The sequence below is a fragment of the Siphateles boraxobius genome, unplaced genomic scaffold (assembly GCF_051911475.1).
Source record: "Siphateles boraxobius isolate OS27281-9 unplaced genomic scaffold, OSU_SipBor_1 5, whole genome shotgun sequence".
NCBI lineage: Eukaryota > Metazoa > Chordata > Actinopteri > Cypriniformes > Leuciscidae > Siphateles > Siphateles boraxobius.
In genome coordinates this window covers 28,483,339-28,504,179 of record NW_027509141.1, presented here as the reverse complement: position 1 = coordinate 28,504,179, position 20,841 = coordinate 28,483,339, and the positions used below count along the sequence as shown (strand labels likewise).

Here is a 20,841-nt window from a genome sequence, read left to right as displayed (position 1 = left end):
GGCTCAGGACCAAGGGGTTTTCTCCGAGGGGAAATCCGTTCCGCAAGATCAAGGTCACGGGGCTATGCCTTCGTGCCTTGGCCTTGTGGAAGAAACCTTGGTTCCTCGCCCAGGGCCCAGAGTTGGGGGCTCCTTGTCGGCGCGTCACGCTTTCGACGGATGCTTCCCTCAAGGGATGGGGGGGCGGTCGTGAGTGGCCGCTCGGCGCAAGGTCTGTGGCAGGACCATCAATGTTCCTGGCACATAAATCGTTTAGAGTTGATGGCGGTATTTCTAGCACTCAAATATTTCCTTCCAGACCTGAGAGGCCATCACGTGTTGGTCCGCACAGACAACACTTCGGTGGTCTCCTATATCAACCATCAGGGGGGTCTTAGGTCACGTCACCTTTGCAATTTGGCCCATCAGATCCTCCTATGGGCCCAGGGGAAGTTACTGTCGCTCAAGGCGGTATATATTCCGGGGCGTCAGAATGTGGGAGCAGATATTCTGTCGAGACAGGGGCTGAGGCCCGGGGAGTGGAGACTTCACCCAGAAGTGGTGGAGTTCCTGTGGGAAAAGTTTGGTCGTGCTCAGGTAGACCTTTTCGCATCATCAGATTCAACCCATTGTCCCATGTGGTTCTCTCTAACGCACCCAGCTCCTCTAGGTCTGGATGCTATGGTGCAGGTGTGGCCGAGGCTGCACCTGTACGCTTTTCCCCCGATATCTTTGCTTCCGGGGGTTCTGGAGAGGGTTCGCCGAGAAGGGGCTCGTCTGCTTCTAGTAGCCCCTTATTGGCCGACCCGAGTTTGGTTCTCGGACTTGGTGTCTCTTCTGGACGGCTCCCCCTTGGAGATCCCAATCAGGGTGGACCTCCTGTCTCAGGCCGGGGGCACGATATTTCACCCTCGGCCGGAGTTGTGGAAACTGTGGGCCTGGCCTCTGAGGGGGCCAGGCTCAGGGAGACCGGTCTTTCGACCGATGTTGTAGAAACCATTCTTCAATCCAGAGCTCCTTCCACGAGAAGGCTGTATGCGCTAAAATGGAAACTTTTCACCACGTGGTGTGTTGAACGTCAGTTAGATCCTGTTAACTGCCCTGTTGGTTCAGTTCTTGATTTTCTGCAAGACCGTTTCTCGGCCAGGTTATCTCCTTCCACCCTAAAGGTTTACGTGGCGGCTATATCTGCCTACCACACCACTCTGGGGGGTACTTCTATTGGGAGAAACCCTCTAATTACTCGCTTTCTCCGTGGTACATTGAGGTTGAGACCTGCACTGCACGCTAGAGCACCGGCTTGGGACTTGGCCATTGTACTCGAGGGTCTGGCTTTAGCTCCCTTCGAGCCTATCGAGGAGGTTTCTGAAAAGTTCCTCACTCTAAAGACTTTATTTCTCCTTGCTATCTCATCTATCAAGAAAATTAGTGATTTTCATGCTTTGTCGGTTGCTCCTTCATGTCTGGAATTTGCACCTGGTATGGTGAAGGCATTTCTCTACCCCAGGCCGGGTTATATTCCTAAGGTCCCACTGAATGTTGGGGGCCCAATAGTGCTGCAGGACTTCTATCCTCCACCCTTTAATACCCCTGACCAGGAACAGCTTAACCTGTTATGTCCAGTCCGGGCTTTAGATGCCTACGTTCACAGAGCTGCCCTGTGGCGTAAATCTGAGCAACTATTTGTTTGTTTTGGGTCACTCAAGAGAGGATGCCCTGCATCTAAGCAGGTTATGAGTAAATGGATAGTCGAGGCTATTTCATTGGCTTATGAAGCGGCCGGACAGCCTTCACCTATGGCTGTGCGGGCCCATTCTACTCGGAGTATGGCGGCCTCTATGGCCTTAATTTCTGGAGTTTCCCTTCTTGACGTGTGTAATGCGGCAGGATGGTCCTCTCCGCATACATTTGTCAGGTTTTATGACCTTGACCTCTCCACTCCTGGGGCGAGGTTGCTTGCTTCTTAGTGTGCGCAGGACCTCACACAGAACGGGCATTTGTCACTATGGCGTAGTGGGTATAGGGTTCCCACCGCGTCTCAAACGCAGCTCGAGTTCCCTTGAAAGGGAACGTCTCAGGTTACGTATGTAACCCTGGTTCCCTGATAGGGAACGAGACGCTGCGTTTGCCTGCCATACTTCCTGCATGCCCTGATCGACTTGCTTCAGGTTTTTCAGAAGCTATCGCGGTCTGATTTCAGTGTTGCTTTATAGTTTCCTGGTCTATGACGTCACCTATGTCGTAGCGGGCTTCCATTGGACTGATTTTACACGTGCTTCACGACGTAATCACGCAGAGCGTTCCCACCGCGTCTCAAACGCAGCGTCTCGTTCCCTATCAGGGAACCAGGGTTACATACGTAACCTGAGACGTTTCTTGTATAAACATATCTGGCCTATGGGGCTGAGGAGGATGTACACATACTAGATCACACATACACAACAGACACTTAAAAGAATAACCAAAAAGGGTTAAACAAGAGTAAAAATCATTCCACGCTCAAAGCCCCATCAGCAGTGTTCATTTGCTCTTCTTTCTTAGTGACAAGCTGATCTTCCCACTCTGGGGTTCAGTTTTATCCTTCAACCACTCTCTTTATATCCCAGGCTGCTCCTCCCCCAGGCCGTGCATAGGAAAGAAACCAGAGTACCTGTGGCAGGATGGGCTCTCGCTGATCCAAACATGGAAACCGCCTGGGCACTAAAGGGCTACAGGTGCCTGGAGACCCCTCACCCCCACAGAGCCCCAAAGGGCACAAAACTACCCTTCTCAGCAGGGGGGAAGTGTGAGGGGACAAAGTTATGGTGAATACTTGGTTGGTGGAGTAATGACAATGGAAAAGAGCCCTGAAACTCCAACAGAACAAACATTTTGCCTATGTTTAACCAATTCTGTAAATTACATATCATGGTAGAGTTTCTATAAAAATCTAATAACCAACTTACTAAATAAATAAATTAGTGTACTAGTAAAAGTTGATTAGATTTATGTATTTATTTAGTTATTTATTTTATTAGATTTAAAAAAAACATAAAATATTTTTTTTAATTTTACATTGGGTCATGGCAGAGTTTCTAAAAGAATAAAATAAAATCAATCAATCAATAAACTTTATTAGATAAAAAATTGATTACATTAATGTAAAAAAAAATTTAGAACGTTTGGAACTCACGTGTGAGATAAGTGGGGACTTTAAGAGAAAATTTTGAGACACATTCAGTATCTGAGATTTGAGCAGAATTCTCCATTTGCTCAATTTGGATCATTTCACTAAGATCCCATTTGTGCATTTGTTGGTTTTGACTGGTGTTGTTTTAGAGAATCTAGTGTTTATGTATTTATTGAAAGTCACGGTTAAAGGAGGAAACAAAGAAAAGTTGTCTTAGCACCAGGAGGAAGGACAGAGTGTGAGATGAGATAAAAGATGAATGGTGAGGGACGAAAGACAGACAAGCAAACAGAAGTGTCGGACACACAGTATAATGGAGGGAAAAAGTTTGTGTGCATCACATAGAACTAATGGTAGGAGTTGAATGGGAAAGAAATAGGGCTGAGGCAAAGAAGAAAGCTGGGGGAGCTCATTGGTCAAAGAGAAATATAGAGACAGACAGGCCAGTCCTGACAGAAAGTGATTGTTTTTTTGAGCGTGAGTGTGTGTAAAGAGAGAAAGACCTTCATCTTCGTGTCTGATTGAGTGAGACAGAATGCAAAGTGACCAAAAGAAAAAAAAATAGAAATAGAGAGCTGAGAAGAAGAGCATGCAGTGCTGACAGGAGAAGAACAGATGAAGAGACCAAGAGAGAAAGAGGCAGAAAGTATTAAAGAGACTCCAAGCTGGCAGTAGGGCAACAGGGTGAGAGAAGAGAATATAAGGGGCAGCAGGCAGCAGTGTGGGGCAGGAAACGGAGGAGCAAAGGGCACTTACGTGAAGGCAAAGGCTACCAGGGCACCACTAACCACTACAAAGTCCAGAAAGTTCCACAGGTCACGAAAATATGAGCCCTCATGCAAAACCAAGCCTAACACCACCATCTGAAACACAGAGCACAGGATTAAAGCAAATAGATAAAATGACACACTAAAAAGCCACCGCACAAATCATCTCGTGCACACTTTACCTTGATGAGCATCTCAAAGGTAAACACACCCGTGAATACATAGTCAAAGTAACGCAAAACCTGGAAAAAAGAAAGCAAATGCATTGAAAATGTTTGCCATCAAACACAGTCTATTCAAGAACAAAACAACCAAAACAAAACACATCAAATCAATTTAAATCTGAGTTTTGTCCAGCTTGTACTAGCTGTTAGGACTAGCTGTTGGTTGCACTTGTTGTCCTGCCCACAGAGAAATCTTATTGGTTCAAAATACTGCAGATGTCAAACATCCAAAATATTTCTGATTGCTGGTTGTAGTTTCAATATGGGCAAAACATTTTTTTTACTTCATACAATTTTTTATTAAAAATATTTATTTGTGAAAGCACAGCTTGAGACAATGTTAAGATCTCATCTAAAACGTATTGGTCTAAATCTCATTGGTCCAAAATACTGCACCACATAGCTGTATGTTGAACGCCTAACATTGTTCTGTTTGGTGGTATTTTCAATTAGGCAGAACATTACTTCTAGAAAGGTTAGAAAGTTTCAACACAAAAAATATTCAGAACATTAGTCTTACGTTGTTTCGAGGTGATTCTGGCGATACGGGATCTTCAGCCGCTAATGCAATACTGCTCATAGCGATGACTGACAGAATACACATCTCGAAATAACGTAGCGTCAGTATGTAGTGACAGCATCTCCGGAACCTGAAAACCCACATTGGTTATGATAAGTAAAATTTCCTTTGCACACATGCACTTACACACTTGAACACACACTTACGGGTTGGTTGTGGATAGAATGAAACAGGAACTGAAAGGGGGAATGGGTTTGGGTCCGTCTTCGTCGCCACCATTGTCTTCTTCCTCTTCTTTCTTCTCTCCTTCCTTAGCCGGCTCTGTATTGGCATTTTTGTTTACTGCACAATGAAGGGAACGTGGGAAGAAAGAAACGCTCAGAAATCCACAAACATATTCAAGTATAAAACAGTCCAACATCAGCTTTTAAACATTTATAATTGTCTGACCATAAATGCATAATGTCACTTATAGATAGGCTTGCACAGAATCTGTGCCCTTAGAATTCTGCAAAAAAAAAAAAAAATATTATTTCATGCTTATTTGTTTTTCCTTATAATAAATATCTAGTTCAGTAATAAAACTCTAGAGGGCGCAGACCAGTGTTGGGAGTAACGCATTACAAAAGTAATGCATTACAGTAACATATTACGTTTTGCTGTAACGCAGTAGTGTAAGGCATTACTAATCAATTTTCAGTAATATTTTACTCGGTACATGTTCGGTAAGGCTTGCGTTACAACAGACTTTTAGTTTTAATTGTAAAACAAACAAACAAAAAAAAACAGCAAGACCGCCAGACATTAACGAATTAAAGATGCAAGTAGGCTAAATTACCTGTTCGTGGTCAGTCAATAGCTGCGTGTGGTGTCCAAGTCTGTAATTAAAGACTAAATGGCAGCGTCTTATATATTTGTATAGCGATTTATTTTTTACAGGAGTGCCGTGAGGTATGATTTCGGCCTCTGTGCTCGCGCTGGCCAGTGGAAAAGCAGCTAATGGTGAAGATGGCATGAAGAAGATTATACATTCGCGAGATGGACGTATGAGCATTAGGCTATTCGTTCTGTGTTTTCTTTCTAAACAGTTAGGCTATGTTTATGTGGTATTTTTCATGTTTTCATCACGCAATCATGTTTTTGATGCCGTGGTGACGCGTTCATGTAAGGGCGGCGGCGCTGCCGATAAAGCACCTAAAAGCTGTCACAAAGAACCGGCAAAAGCAATGATTATGAATATGTCAAATATAGCAAGGAGACCTGTTGATTGTTTATTAATAGAGTCAAGATGAAGTTGACGATGCTGACTCGTGATCTTCGCAGTAAGCTAGTGAATGCACCAGAGAGAAATGAACATTTCATTTCATAAGCAGAGAGCAGTCTGTTTTCTTTCGTTTTGAATTGTTCTGTTTACAAGTAGACATTTCAATATAGATATATTTTTCAGGTCCGTAAAATTAATACAAAACGAAATTCACTTTAAAGAAAGGCTTCGTGTCTTCTGTGTAAGGTGTCTGTGAAAGTTTTAAAGCAGTATTTTAGTGCCGCTTCAGAGCGGTCGCGTCCGTAACGGAGAACTGTCACGTCTGTAACATTGTTTTTTCCTCATAAATGCGAACACGAAAAATAAAATAAAATGAATATTTTATGTTCTGTGGAGAGCCAACCCTTCTTAGTAAGATTTGAACAGTGTAATTCACAGAATTACAACAACAAAAATCGTTGCCTCCTAAAAGTTAAAGATTTTTTTTTGTCACATGACTGTCGATTTCCCTAATATTAAATATAAAACGCATGTGTAGACTGATATTTTTCTAATGTCTGGACTCCTTTCTGGGAGGAGCCTATGGATAAACAGACGTTTCATTTAGGCTAATGCATTTTCTGAGAATTTATATAATTATATAAGTTTTGACTGCAAGTCTGCAAATGTCATGTTCATAATGCTGGAATTCCCAAATTTTAAATAATTTATCCTCAACTAGTTTTGTGGTGTAGGTCTACATATTTTATAATGTTAAGTTAACTTCAAATAATACTAATAGTAACTTAAAGATGCGCTAGCATTGGATCTGGACGGTATGGATAACGCTGGGAGTTGGAAGGGGTGTGTCGCCATTCTGCAGGTTTGTGGATCTGAGTGTCGCGATTTCGGTTTCATATCGCATATCGTTACAGCCCTAGTCATTTTAGAATGTTAAGTTCTACTTCTGTATAGTTATTTTGGTGAAAGTAACTCAAAAGTAATACAGGAGTAATGTAACGCATTACAATTCTGAGACAGTAATATTGTAATGTAATGAATTACTTTTAAATAACAGTAACAAGTAATATATAATGTATTACAGTTTGGAAGTAACTTGCACAACACTGGCGCAGACTGATTGGTCCTTTACCTGCAGTCTGCAAGCAATAACATCTTTGGCCTCTGCCGATCCTGCAGCCAATGAGATTGCTTGCTTAACATTTACAAATTCTGGTCTGGGTCTGTTGTTTGCTCTAAGCTATAGTCCTGCAGCGCACTATCAGAGTTCCTCTAATACCCTCCACCTCCCCCAGCTCCACCTGTCTAGATCTGCTACAGAATTTATGTTTGTCTATTTATGCAGCAGCAGCATATCTTACATCATTACACCAGCGTGTCTGTGTATCTATTAGCAGTACCAAGTCCATACTTGCTCTGCAGCAGCAGCAGATCTAGTACGCCAAGACCAAATACATTAACATTGCTATATTCATGAACATGCTAAAACTATTTCGAGAGTTGTCATGATTGAAATGTAATTTATTTTCTAATTGCAATTTCTATATTTAAAAAATGATTAGTGTATTAGTATATTTCAGCAACCAATGTCAAGCTACATATAACTCATTTGACCACATTTAAAATGTAGTTTTTCTTTTTAAAAACAATACAATAAAATGTGAACAAAGGTGTATAGATTTGGGCCTAAGATTTACTAAGAGATAGTTCACACACAATTTCTTTTTTTAAATGTATTCACCCTCATGTTGTTATAAAACTGTTATAAACTGTTTTTTGTGCATACAATAAAAGCCAATGGGGTCAAAAACAACACTGGACTATTGATTTGTATTGTATAAATATTAAACAAATTTATCAAAATATTATTATTTATCAAAATATCTTCTTTTGTGTTTTACAGAAGAAAAAAGCATATAGGCTTGGAAAGATAAGAGGGCGAGTAAGAAATGATGAGAGTATTTTCATTTTTGGGTAAACCATCCTGTTAAAAGTTTAAAAGTTAATCCTCCAAAAGTTTTCTGTAATCACACATGCACATCCCTCACCTTGTAACTTGGCGTTGAGTGAGGGGTAAATCGGGGGCATATCTATGGCAGTGTGGTCGAGTTTGCTGGGGGTTTTGGTGGAGTCTGTCAGAATGAGACTGCTGTCATGGAGATCTGGTCCACGCAGGTTCAGCAGATTATTAGCCTGCTCTGAGTCACAGTAGGGGTCATAAAGATCAGGATCAGGGTCATGGATGGCCATCTTGCTGCTGTTTCGCAGGTTGTCCAGATCCTCACTGTACTGGCTCTCCGTGTGAGATAGACCTTGCTGGATTGGACGAGCCAACGATAAACTAGCCTCTCTTAAAATAAATAAATAAATAAAAACAGGGGAAGACAGGTTAACAGCTGAAACAACAGTTATACTGTAATTAGCTGCTTAGATTTAGAATTATTTGTATATGCTGAACAGTGTTATTTTAGTATTATTAATATATTATTATAGTTTTTATTAATATTTTGTAGTCATATTTATTTTTATAATTTCTGTTTTCATTTTAGTCAGTATTTTTGTTGCGTGTTTTTGTCATTGTTATTAGTTGTTGTATTTATACATACAGTTGTGGTCAGAATTAATGACACCCTTGGAAAATGATCAAAAATGATCAAAAATGATCAGAAATGATCAAAAATGGCTGAAAAAAATAAATCTGCATTGGTTATACTTTTGATATTTCATTCAAATAATGTGAAAAAATCTAACCTTTCATTGAAGTAAAAGAATTGAAAGTGTGGAAGAAATCACATTATGAAATAAATGTTTTTCTTCAAAACACGTTGGCCACAATTATTGGCACCCCTAGAATTTTTTTACGAGTAAAATATCTCTGAAGTATATTCGCATTAATATTTACCTTTTTTTTTTTTTAGCACACCAGGGTGACTAGGATCATGACATTGTCTAGCTATGACTTCTTGTTTCACAGGAGTTAATATGAGGAAACACAAAGACCAAATTCCCTTAATCATCCATCACAATGAGTAAAACCAAAGAATATAGTTCTGATGTGCATCAAAAGATTGCTGAGTATCACAATGGAACTACAAAAGGGACCGGATTCTGTGGTCAGATGAAACAAAAAAAAGGGCTTTTTAGCAGTAAACCCACCAGATGTGTTTGGTGCCAACAGGGATAAAAAAACAAAAGTATTTAAAAGCAAAAAGTATTTAAAAACAGGGAGCCAATAATTATGGCCAGCATGTTTTGGAGAAAAGCATTTATTTCATAATGTGATTTACCCCCCACTTTCCATTCTTTTACTTCAATGAAAGGTTAGATTTTTGCAATTTTTTACAGACATTTTTGATCATCTTTACCAGGGGTGCCATTAATTCTGACCACAACTGTATATTTATATATATATATATATATATATATATATATATATATATATAAATATATGTGTGTGTGTGTGTGTGTGTGTGTGTATGTGTGTGTGTTTAAATATATGTATATAAAGTTTTATTTCTTTTTATTTCTATTTTAGTTTTATTAATGTTCAAAGATTTATTTAAGTTGATTCACGAATATGATGCTTGTAAATGATTCACTGAACAAAATAATGATTCACTGATTCAATTAAATTCATCAAGTTCCTGTGCAGTTTCAAACGAACACAGATACACAAATTTAGCACACTCACTTTCTAGCTTGATGCTGTCGACTCCGTTCCCTATCCCTCCTTCCATCTCCATCCCCATGGTTTCCATGGCGATGCCTCCTCTGCCTCTTCTCTTGGCCCTCCTCCCCTTCTCCTCCTGTCTCTCCTCTGCTGTGGTGTTCTCTGTGTCTCCTCCCTCTTTCTGCTCCATCTTCATCCCTCCTTCTGTGCTGGTGGTGTCGGGGTCGCCTGTGTTCGCCTGCACCCTCCACGTCCTCGCCTCCTCTCTGGGCATATTCGCACCCTGCCTCTCCCAGCTCTGGGTGGTGTAGGGACTGTCGGCTGGAGTGGGTGTGGTGGTGGTGGTGATGATGATGACTGTGATGATGGTGGTATCGGGGCTGGTGCTGCAAGTATTCTTCACCCCTCTGCTGGTTTAGCTCCTGGGGGTTTGGTTCACCCGGTCGGGGCTTGTTGGTATTGTTGTTGCGGTTCTCCTGAGGATTAACAACTAGTGGGCGGTCCAAGTGGGTCTTCATGTCAGTACGGTTGCGGTAGTTCATCTAGAGATACGAAAAGTAGATTTGATCAATTAAAAAATTTAACTTTCCTATGAAAACGAGTGGTAAACTTACAATCAAAATTGACCGATTTAAAATGTTACAAAACCAGTTTTATTGTGAACTGGGAAAGCACCGATATTAGAATAATGGTCAATATAAAATGATTTACATATAATGTTAAAATTGTATATTATTTTATCTAAATAAGCTGTTTTAACTAAATAAGTTAAATAAAACACTAAAAACCATTTTAAATGCTGCAAATGAATTTAGGGATCACAACATTATAACGTACAGCATGATAAATGGATATTCTGAGATTTGCTAAAGATTACACTTAACTGTGTACTTAACAGTGCTACTGTTCAAAAGTTATGGGTGTCAAGAATTGAAGTTTTATTACAATTTAAAATGACTGTTTTGTATGTTAATATATAATTTTAGCAGTCATTACTCCAGTCTTCAGTGTCATATTATCCTTCAGAAATCATTAAATATGCTGACTTCTTGAAAACTGTTGTGCTGCTTTTGTTGTTGTTGTGGAAACCATAGAACTTTTTTTTTCAGGATGCTTTGATGAATAGAAAGTTCAAAAGAACACTATTTATTTGAAATAGAATTTTGTAACAATGTTAAAGTCTTTACTGTCATTTCAATCAAATGAATGCATCCTTGTTGAATAAAAATGTAATAATTGAATAATGGAATAAAACTCTTTCTTTCTTTCTTTCTTTCTTTCTAAAAACGTCATCATCACAACATCATCCCTCTTCGTTCGCGATCTATGAATTGTCTCTGACCTTCCAGTGATCTTCTGCATCAAGTTCATTGTAAAGTGCCTCTCTGCTGGTCATCAGATTCTGTCTGCGAATCTCGCTTGTGCGCTGCTCCCACACTGACTTAGAACCTTTCGAGTTCTTCTGCTGCTCTTTACTACAGAGTGAAGAAATAGAGACAGACAGAAACAGAGAATGATTTTAACCAAGGGAGGAAGAAAAGCCTAAGATGTCCTCCCCTAAAGCACCTATGAGCAATGACCCAGGGTGGAAGAAAATGATAGTGTTCCTTAGTCCCCAGCAAGAGAACATGGATGGCTCATGAATTCTGTGAGGGGGGGGGGTGACAAACTGAACAATAGCATTGAGCACTGAGACATGTTCAGACAGACAGACTGAGAGAGGGAGGCAGAGATGGATCGAGACCAAAACAGCGATACAAGCAGCTCTGTGCTTGCAGTGCTGCTGTGGAGGAGACAGTGTGTCATCACAGCCAATGATACCTCAGCCTCAGTGTTACAACACAAGACTGCAGCTACAGCAGCAGGTAACATAAAAAACCATACAAAACATGAGGAAGGCAGAAAGCAAAAGAAAAAGGGATACAGAACAAAAAAATGAGTAAGTAAATAAATAAATACCAGTCCAGTAAACTGTCTGTGGCATCGATACGTTCAGATTTTACTGTAACTCTGAGGAGAGGGGGGTGAAACAAGGAACATAAAAACAACGCTGCCACAACTATCACAGAAAACAGCTGACTAAGCGAACAGGCCTCACAGGGTCCCGTTCACTGAAGGTACTGTACCTTGTTTGGTTAGTCAAACATTTTAAGGGATGACTTTCACACTTTTTAAAACAAGATAAATGTAAAACTTCTCAAACCTGCTTGCTGGCAGACTAACTGTTCCAAATTCCAGGTTTGTGTCAAGTTATCCTTAAACTTATCTGACTAACCACAGTCAAGTTATTAACATATTTATTTACTAAACAAAAATATATAGACTAAATGTATATTTTCACTATAAATGTGTAACCATGTCCTAATCAGACACAATAAAGTGATGACAGTAAAATCTCATTGGTCTTAAATCTCCATGTAACGGTGTTAAACATCAAATATGTTATGCTTGATTGTTTTACGATGTTCAACATTTTTTACTTTCAGTGTGGAAAGACAAATGTTATCACTGAAAACTTGTCGCATCATGCCTGGTTAGGTCATAGTGTAAGTGTTAGTTGATTATAACATACACACATACACGCACACACAAAAAAATGAAAACATTATTGACCATTTTTAGTAACTGAATGAAGAATTTAATGAAGAACCAAACACCTTATAGAAAAACCCACGTCACAAACAGATACCACACATACAACTGTAGTTCAACTGCAAATGTAATTTATAATATGTGTTTTGAGGCATGCCTTAAAAAGACTTATATAATCATATGCATTTTCATGGTATTTTTCTAATATTTTGGTCTATTTTGGGGGTTTGGCAGCCACTGTTCACTGTCTGCATTACACACACAAGGAAAATATCTATTTGTTTGTGTTCTTTGCAATAAAACAAAGTCATATGGATTTGGAACAACATAAAGTTGAGTAAATGACAAATATTTCCAATTTTGGGTGAACTATCCCTTAACATTAAAAACAGAAATGGTCCTAAGGGGGTTTCAAACTATATGATCAAGAAGGTTTAAGCAAGTCTGCTGGAAAGTGAATTAGAGTGGATTTACTCAAACAAGATGATAAAGTTAAGCTGACAGGCTAAGCTAAACTCAGCTAAGCTAGGCTTTAAGCACTTAAACTAGCTTATGGTACCAGATCAAATTCCTGTGCCATAAGACAAGGCCTCTTACAGTAATAAAGTTAAAGTGTACTATATTATGTCAGTTTGTGACATTAAAGCTGCTGTAGGTAAATTTTGTAAAAAAAAAATATTTTTTACATATTTGTTAAAACTGTCATTATGTCCTGACAGTAGAATATGAGACAGATAATCTGTGAAAAAAATAAAGCTCCTCTGGCTCCTCCCAGTGGTCCTATTGCCATTTGCAGAAATACACCGCTCCTTGTCAGAAACAACCAATCAGAGCCAGGAGGAATGTCTTAGCAGTGGCAATCACGCGCGTGTACGCGCTGATCACCCCTCTCTTGCACAGCGCGTACCGTCGTTCAAACTCAAGATTGCCGGTGTGCTGCAGCTGTGCCAATGGCGGAGAAACAACCTAAACTTCCAATTTCTCGCTGCTCATAAAACAAAGAGGTAAAAGGAAAAAGACCGATGACGATAAATAAGCGAAAAAGAAAGAATTAGACATAGCCTATAGACTCAGTGTCAAAACTCTAGTAGCATAACATGTAGATAAAATGTCCCGCACTGTGCTAAGCAACAATTGAAACCTTCTAATTCACTGGCTTGTCATGTTGCTGAAATAATGTACTAGCAGACCTTATCTAGCATTACATATCGCTAGAATAATTACTTACATACTGTAACGTTAGTCACCATTATATTAACGTTATCTTACTAGCTATTTATAACTTATAAAAAGAGTGCAACGTTATAAAGTTACATGTATTGTAAAATACATAATGATTTGAGGACCAAGTTTGTAGTCAAAGTATGGGCAGGCCATAGTCAATGTAAAGCATATTGTTGATGTTTCGTCCCTATTAGTGAATGTTCCATAACTGTTTATAATCCGCCGTCATCGGTGGCCCTGCTTACTAGCCTGCGCATTCACGGCAGGCTCCGCTGTGGGGGAGGAGCTGTGGAGGGAGGGCTGTAGCGCAGCAGAGAGCAAGGGGGTAGGACCTGTAAGTTGTGCTTGTTCAAATTTTCAGGCTAAGTCAACGTTTTCTCAAAACTCCCTACTGCAGCTTTAATGTGAAGGTGTATTAGTATAATTTGCATATATATGCATATTCATGGTATTTACGTGTCATTGAGTGTAAGAGGTGTCTTGTAAGAATTTCACCTTTTGATCATGAATATTTATGAAAAACTGGTTATGGCTTCATTGCTATGGTGTGTGTGTATCTCTGACCAAGCTATTACTTTTGGGCACAACATTGGCAAAATTTGTCCCCTGAATTCTGATTGTTCGATCCACGGCAGTCATTATTTTTGCAATTCACCTTTAAGAAAAGTAGAAGTCAAAAGAAACATACCCAAAAAGACAGATAGGTAAATTTGTGTGTGTATCCGTATTTGTAAAGGTGTGGATTTTTAGTCTGTAGAGTAACTCACGCAGAAATAGAGAGGTTGGCAGCAGACAGTGGGCTCACTTCTGCCACTTCTTTTGCTTTCTGGAGAGCAAGCTTTTGTGATGTGGCCTCCTCTTCTTGTTGTTCATCCTAGAAAATAAAAAATAAAATAAAAAAAAGTTCAGTTGTAACAGCCGCTAACCACTGCATGGCATATAAAAATTAGCTAAATGGTTCTGGGGATAAGTTTACATGAATCTGAGACAGAGAAATTGTGTTTAACCTTAGTTAGTTCCTGAGCATTGGCCAGGTTGTCCACAGCGATTGCCAAGAATACATTCAGTAGTGTATCTGAGAGGACAGGGTTAAGAAACAACAGAGAGGACTTGTGTTTTTTGCGTCTTGTCAGATTTCACTTATCATGTGATGAGAGTAAAGAGAGATGACTGACAAGAGGATGGCAGATTTGGTGCGTAACAGATCCTGAGCACCATTGACAAACAGTGTTGGGGAAGTTACTTTTAAAAAGTAGTGTTTGCTCGTTACTCGTTACTTCTTAAAAAAGTAATCCGTTACTTTACTTAGTTACCCCCTTTGGAAAGTAACTTTTTACGTTACTCGTTACTTTTACGTTAATTTTATGTTGCTTGACTTTGGGCAGAATCAAATATCTGTTCCTAAATGTGTAGGCCTACATAAAATTCTACTATGAACTCTACTTAAAATCTAGGAAAAAAAAGTAGAAAAAAGAGAGAAAAAATATATTTTTATTTAAATAACACTTGAAAAACCTGTATAAACTGAACACCAAAGAACAATATTAACTATTGAGCGGTGGTGACGCGTTCATGAAAAATGTCACAAAGAACCGGCAAAAGTAATGATTATGAATATGTCAAATATAGCAAGGAGACATTTCAATTGTTTATTAATAAACAAGTGTTTTCTTTGTAAGTGTCGGCTACAAAGATCAAATTGAGATGCTGACTCGCGATCTTCGCAGTAGTGAACGCGCCAGAGAGAAATGCACATTTCATAAGTATTCCTTTTATATTACATAAGCAGAGAGTAGTCTGTTTTCTTTCGTTTTGAATAGTTTTGTTTTAAGGTACACATTTCAAGCTTTCTATATATTTCTCAGATCTTTGAGGCAAGTAGCTTACACGCCGAGTTTTGGTTAATTTATGAGACGAGCTCAGTTCACGCGCCGGCACGGAGCTCCTGAGAAGTCCTGATTATATTGCCTGCTATATTTACTTCTTATTTATTAAATCCAGACAATTGGTTGATGAAACATTGACTAAAATTAACATACAATTAATACAAAACGAAATTCACTTTAAAGAAAGGCTTTCTACAAAAACAAACTTAATGAAGTGGTCAAAATCATGTCTGCCCACTCCATTTGTCGTCCGATTGCGCATCTTATGATCTTACTCATGCTTTTCACTTTTCATATAATCAACATAGATGAAATTAAACAAAAAAAATTATTTTATTTAAACATAAATATAAAACTGAATAGTTTTCTTTAATGACTAGGCTACAAAACGTAGGCCTATACACAGTACAGAGAAATTTAATATCGGAGCGGGATTTCAGCGAACGCTGTCTTACGGTAAGGCCGTGTGTCCACCAAAGCGTTTTTTCACGCAGCTGGTGTATAATTCCAATTGTTTTCAATGGGAGCGCCACGTTTTTAGAATGCCATGAGCGTAACGAGGCGCTGAGCGTGTATTTAACGCTCAAGCACTCAGCGCCCGGCGTATTTTACTGGTCGCAGAGAGTTGAAAAATGTTCAACTTTGGGTAAAAAGCTGTGCTCATCACTGTCACTTTTTACCCAGCCGTCCAATCACAGTGGAGGAGGGGCGGGACAAATACCACACCGACCAACTGTCACAACATTCTTTCTGTACAACAACGTCAACCAGCAGAGCTAACTGAACAAAATGAATGAAAAATAAATTTTTAATATGAAACAAATTATCTGCGAAATCAGTTACAAGTAAACTGTGCTGCGGATATTCTGTATCATAGCAACGAAGCGTCTCAACTGAAAAAACACTGCGCTACCAAAACGCTCTCAAGCGCCCACAGCTAGGCGTTTTCAGCAGAGCGTCTAGCGATTTCAGCTGTCTAAAAACGCTTTGGTGGACACACGGCTTAAGCATGTGGGGGGAGAGGTACGAATATTATTTTGCTTGATATGCCAATCCTTAATATTTGGTGTTTTAAATACATGTTTAAGGTCTCTGTGAAAGTTTTAAAGCAGTCTTTTGGTGCCACTTTCAGAACGGTCACGTCCGAAGAACTGTTACGTCCATAACATTGTTTCTTTCCTCATAAATGCGAACACGAAACATACAATAAAATGAATATTTTATGTTCTGTGGAGAGCCAACCCTTCTTCATCCGGGGTGTAGTATTAGTTTTGGTTTGCGCAGTGTAATTCACAGAATTGATTGCTGTAAAATCTGTCCCTGGGAAAAGTAACGTTGTGCGGAATTGAAAAAGGAACTACGTTTCGTTACCAAATTTTCAGTAGTAGCGCGTTACATTACTTTTTACCCGAAAAAGTAGTTACGTTACTTTAACGCGTTACACACAATACTGTTGACAAATATCTTATCTTGTGACATCCCAAATCCGAAGTTCAGTTACAGATATTCCACTACAATAACTGCCAATTCATCAGTTCACATCATGTAGTTAGACTTAAAAAAGTCCTATAAATATTTATTTCAAATAATATATTTCAATATTTCAAACTGCTGTTCCAGCACTTTCTACTCACCAAAGATTCCTGAAAATTCTTTATTATGGTAAATAATAAAAGCAGCAAAACTGTTTTTAACATTGATAATAATAAGAAATGTTTCTTGATCACCAAATCAGCATGATTTCTGAAGGATAATGTGACACTGAAGACAGGAGTAATGGCAGCGGAAAATTCAGCTTTGTCATCACAGATATAAATAACATTTTAAAATATATTAAAATAAATTATAATAATTCACACTATTACTGTTTTTACTTTTTTTTTATCAAATAAATGCGTACATGGTGATGACTTTTTTCAAAACATAAAATGTACCAACCCGTTATGTAGTAACGAAAATGCTAGTGTGTTTGTAAGTGAGAAGGATACAGTTGCCAAAGAGTGTGAGGACAATGAAGAATACGGAGAAGATCATTCCTTTGTCCACCCCTCCCTGAGACTCAATGCCATCATACATCACCACGTTCCAATCTTCTCCTGTTAGAATCTATATAAACATATATATATATTATATAAACAGGTGCTCTTGAAACACACAAACATGGTCTATTTTATAACATAAAATGTAAGTTCTTTTAAGAATAATTAGCTATTTTCTTTATCTGTATGTGCCTAAGAATGCTGTATATGTAGGCAGATTGCAAGGTTTTTAAGCTATTGTCAAGCTTACATAACCTACCTGAAACACTGTCATAATGGCAGCAGGAAAAGTATCAAAGTTTGTGGGAGGAGTGCCTTGCTCAAAGTTAAACCTGGCAAAAAATAGAAAAAAACATCAAATGGACTTTTACAATGATAACATGCTATGCATAATAATTGATTGTCTGTATCTAACTGAGAAACTGATTAAGAGATTTGGCAGCGAAATGTATACTGACTGTCCACCGAACAGCTGCATGCCGAGAAGAGCAAAGACCACGATGAAGAGGAAGAGAAGGAAAAGTAAACTGATAATGGACTTCATGGAGTTCAGAAGAGACACTACCAGATTACGCAAAGACGCCCAGTATCTGAAAAAAACAGAGACAGAGGAAGAAATGTTGTAAACACTTAAATTCTAACATAATTTATTCCCCTGCTGTTGCTTCAAACTGAAGATTGATAAATGGCTTAAATTCCAGTATTTTCTTCGGACAAATCCATCATATGGTTTTAGAAGATGTGGAATATAGCATTTGGACTACTGCTTTGGTGCTTGAAAGCCCCAGTTTCCAATGACTTTATGACTTTACAATGAATGTATGGAAAAGAGCATGATCTCTTTTTGTATTCCATGTTGAAAGAAGTTTGGAGACGTGAGGATGATAATTTTTTTTGTGCAATTTTACAACTATTCCTTTAATCTAAACAAACCCCAACTGAAGACATGAAAAATCAGCAGTGTAATCTTGTTCTTGGTTCAAATCTCAAGAGGGGGACAACACAAAAACCAACAAAATGATGGGTGACTCAGAGATTGAATGAAAGCAACAGAACGCACTTGGTGACTTTGAAGATCCTAAGCAGTCGGAGAGCTCGTAACACGCTGATTCCAAAGGACGTCCCTGGCTTTACCATGGCCCAGAACACCTCAAATATGCTGCCAACGATGACCTGAAACACGTACACAGTCAAATCCCAAAACAAATAAGGAATACTCAAAGGACTGGCTAACAAGGACTTAAGTCTGCATCTAATGTAGGTCAGCAGCTTGTGGAGGTTAAAAACAGAGGCAGAGAAAAAAAAAAAAAAAAAAAAGCGAAAGTGAGACTTTAAATGGGCCAAGAGAGAAGGGCACTCACGATACAGTCGAAACAGTTGAATGAGGAGTGGAAATAAGGGCGCGTCCCCAGTCCGTACATCTTAATCAGCATCTCTGACATAAAGAGGCCTAGGAAAATGAACTCAGCATAATCTGGAGAAAAAGAGAAAGAGAGATAAGACAGAAAGTGGGATAAAAGGAAACAGAGGCAAGTGAGAAGTTTATTGACAGCAAAAGTAGAGGAAACTGAAAACTATTTGAGGAGTGAAATGGACAATGGACATAATGCTGGCCAGATTCAAAAATAAGTCTGCCACTATAACAAATGTACAAACAAACAACTCACAGAGGAAGTCTGACAGTTTCTCGGGCTGATCGTAGTGTACGACGGCCACGCACAGTGTGTTGAGTCCCACCAGGCTGAGGACGGTCCAGTAGAACGCCTGAGTCTTTACAATCTTTCGAATGAAGAAGCGAAGACGGCGCTCTTTCTTGTTAAACGGAGTTCCGTCAACCTTCCCGCTCTTTATGCTCGCACGAGCAAAAGGCGACCCTGAGTACATACGCACATAACATTGGGACAACATTCAGATCACTTCCTCTGTGTTACAAATTAAAGAAACATTAAATAATCATAGTTGCTTTCCTATATGATCTGAATGATTCTTACCAACTGCATCTCCCATGTGGTCTTCTCCTTCTTCTGGATTTAAAAGATCAGCTTTGTTTTTCTTTAATGTGGGCCTGCGACGAGATCCTGTGCAAAAACACATTCAGGGAGTGTGAATTATTACTGCATTGTAGGCATTATAGCATGTTTAAATTCTGTGACTTTGTTTAGCATGCACAAAATAGGAATATTCATACTGTCACCGGGGCCATTGTCATCCTCAGCGAGTATGACCTCCTCTGAAAAAAGAGACAGAGAGAGTATTGAAAAATGCTTGATGTATACAAAATTTTAAGTTTCCAGTATTTTTACATGCATTTTCTTTATGCAGAAACACGAACAGGTCCAAACTAGTATACACTAATGGTTACATTCTGCAGATAATTCAGGACATTAATTTACATCTATACATTTGTTTATCTGTTTTATGCACAGACCTGCTTTGCAGATCCATTCCAGATATCCATTGAGTTCTCTCTCTATTTGCTGCTGACGTTTCAGCTTGAGGAACTCGCTCCTGTTCTCCACACGCTCTCTTTCTTTCGCAAACTCGCTGGGGGGAAACCAGAAAAAATAAAAAGAGACAGACAGAAAGATACCTATATAGTTAGCAACTTATTAATCAAAAACAAATATAGGAACAGTTACATTTTATACAAATGACGGATGGAGGAACAATAGATAGAACAGACACGATAGAACAATAAATAGGTAGTATGATTGATAGAACAATAGAACAATACACAGATAGAACGACAGATAGACATGGGTATAAATAGACATACAGATGAATAAAAGAACAATCAATAGACAGATTGACAGGTGACACACAAGACAATAGATAGATCGATAGATAGATATTACCCTGAAAGGACACCCAACACCAGATTAAGCATAAAGAAGGATCCTATGATGATGAGGGGAACATAGTACATCCAGTTCCATGCACTCCCTAAGGCATCATTGCTCTGTAATACACATATATTTATCAGATATATTGTCATCTAGATCCAATTTAAGAAAATGGAATCAGTGTTAAATCATTGGCTTTTACTCTTACGTAATAAAGCATGTCTGTCCAACCCTCCATGGTGATGCACTGGAAAACAGTGAGCACGGCAAAAAGGACATTGTCGAACTGTGTGATGCCATAGTTTGGCCCGATCCAGTATCCCATACAATTCGACCAGTCCGGACAGATTCGAGCACCACAGGGCTGTTCGTCAAAAATCTCAACTGAATAATGTAAATGCACAGGTTTTGGTAAAAGATATACAATTCAAAGGTTAACTGATTTTCTTTTGTCTTTGAGAAAAGCTCACATGTGACATTGTCGTAGCATGTTTCGTGGAATTTGCCCATGTAGAACTCCAGGCCAATAATGGCAAACATAAGGATGGCCACAAATAAGAGCACGCCAATTTGCAAAAGTGGAATCATGGCCTTCATGATGGACTTCAGCACCACCTGCAGGCCTGGAGAGTAATGACATTATTGCATGTTGCACAAAGAGCTT

The 20,841-nt window shown here is 39.1% G+C and overlaps 1 protein-coding gene across 3 annotated transcripts in view; it reads right to left on the bottom strand.

The window, feature by feature from the left end:
* Positions 1–20,841, bottom strand: part of cacna1ab (calcium channel, voltage-dependent, P/Q type, alpha 1A subunit, b) — a 147,100-nt gene that overhangs the window by 43,322 nt on the left and 82,937 nt on the right. For 2 of the 3 annotated variants that reach the window (XM_077203677.1, XM_077203676.1), the window contains exons 5-25: positions 20,648–20,800; positions 20,386–20,561; positions 20,190–20,293; positions 19,763–19,878; positions 19,523–19,564; positions 19,326–19,412; positions 19,002–19,208; positions 18,696–18,808; positions 18,395–18,507; positions 17,793–17,924; positions 17,594–17,666; positions 17,284–17,401; positions 14,417–14,484; positions 14,177–14,283; positions 10,936–11,068; positions 9,615–10,135; positions 7,972–8,273; positions 4,866–5,001; positions 4,660–4,789; positions 4,098–4,157; positions 3,905–4,011 (exon numbers count right to left, since the gene is read on the bottom strand). In XM_077203677.1, coding sequence (XP_077059792.1) covers positions 3,905–4,011; positions 4,098–4,157; positions 4,660–4,789; positions 4,866–5,001; positions 7,972–8,273; positions 9,615–10,135; positions 10,936–11,068; positions 14,177–14,283; positions 14,417–14,484; positions 17,284–17,401; positions 17,594–17,666; positions 17,793–17,924; positions 18,395–18,507; positions 18,696–18,808; positions 19,002–19,208; positions 19,326–19,412; positions 19,523–19,564; positions 19,763–19,878; positions 20,190–20,293; positions 20,386–20,561; positions 20,648–20,800 — 2,998 coding nt within the window. Of the gene's footprint in view, positions 1–3,904; positions 4,012–4,097; positions 4,158–4,659; positions 4,790–4,865; positions 5,002–7,971; positions 8,274–9,614; positions 10,136–10,935; positions 11,069–11,552; positions 11,604–14,176; positions 14,284–14,416; positions 14,485–17,283; positions 17,402–17,593; positions 17,667–17,792; positions 17,925–18,394; positions 18,508–18,695; positions 18,809–19,001; positions 19,209–19,325; positions 19,413–19,522; positions 19,565–19,762; positions 19,879–20,189; positions 20,294–20,385; positions 20,562–20,647; positions 20,801–20,841 lie in introns of all 3 variants that reach the window. The other variant, XM_077203675.1, reaches the window with a different exon arrangement.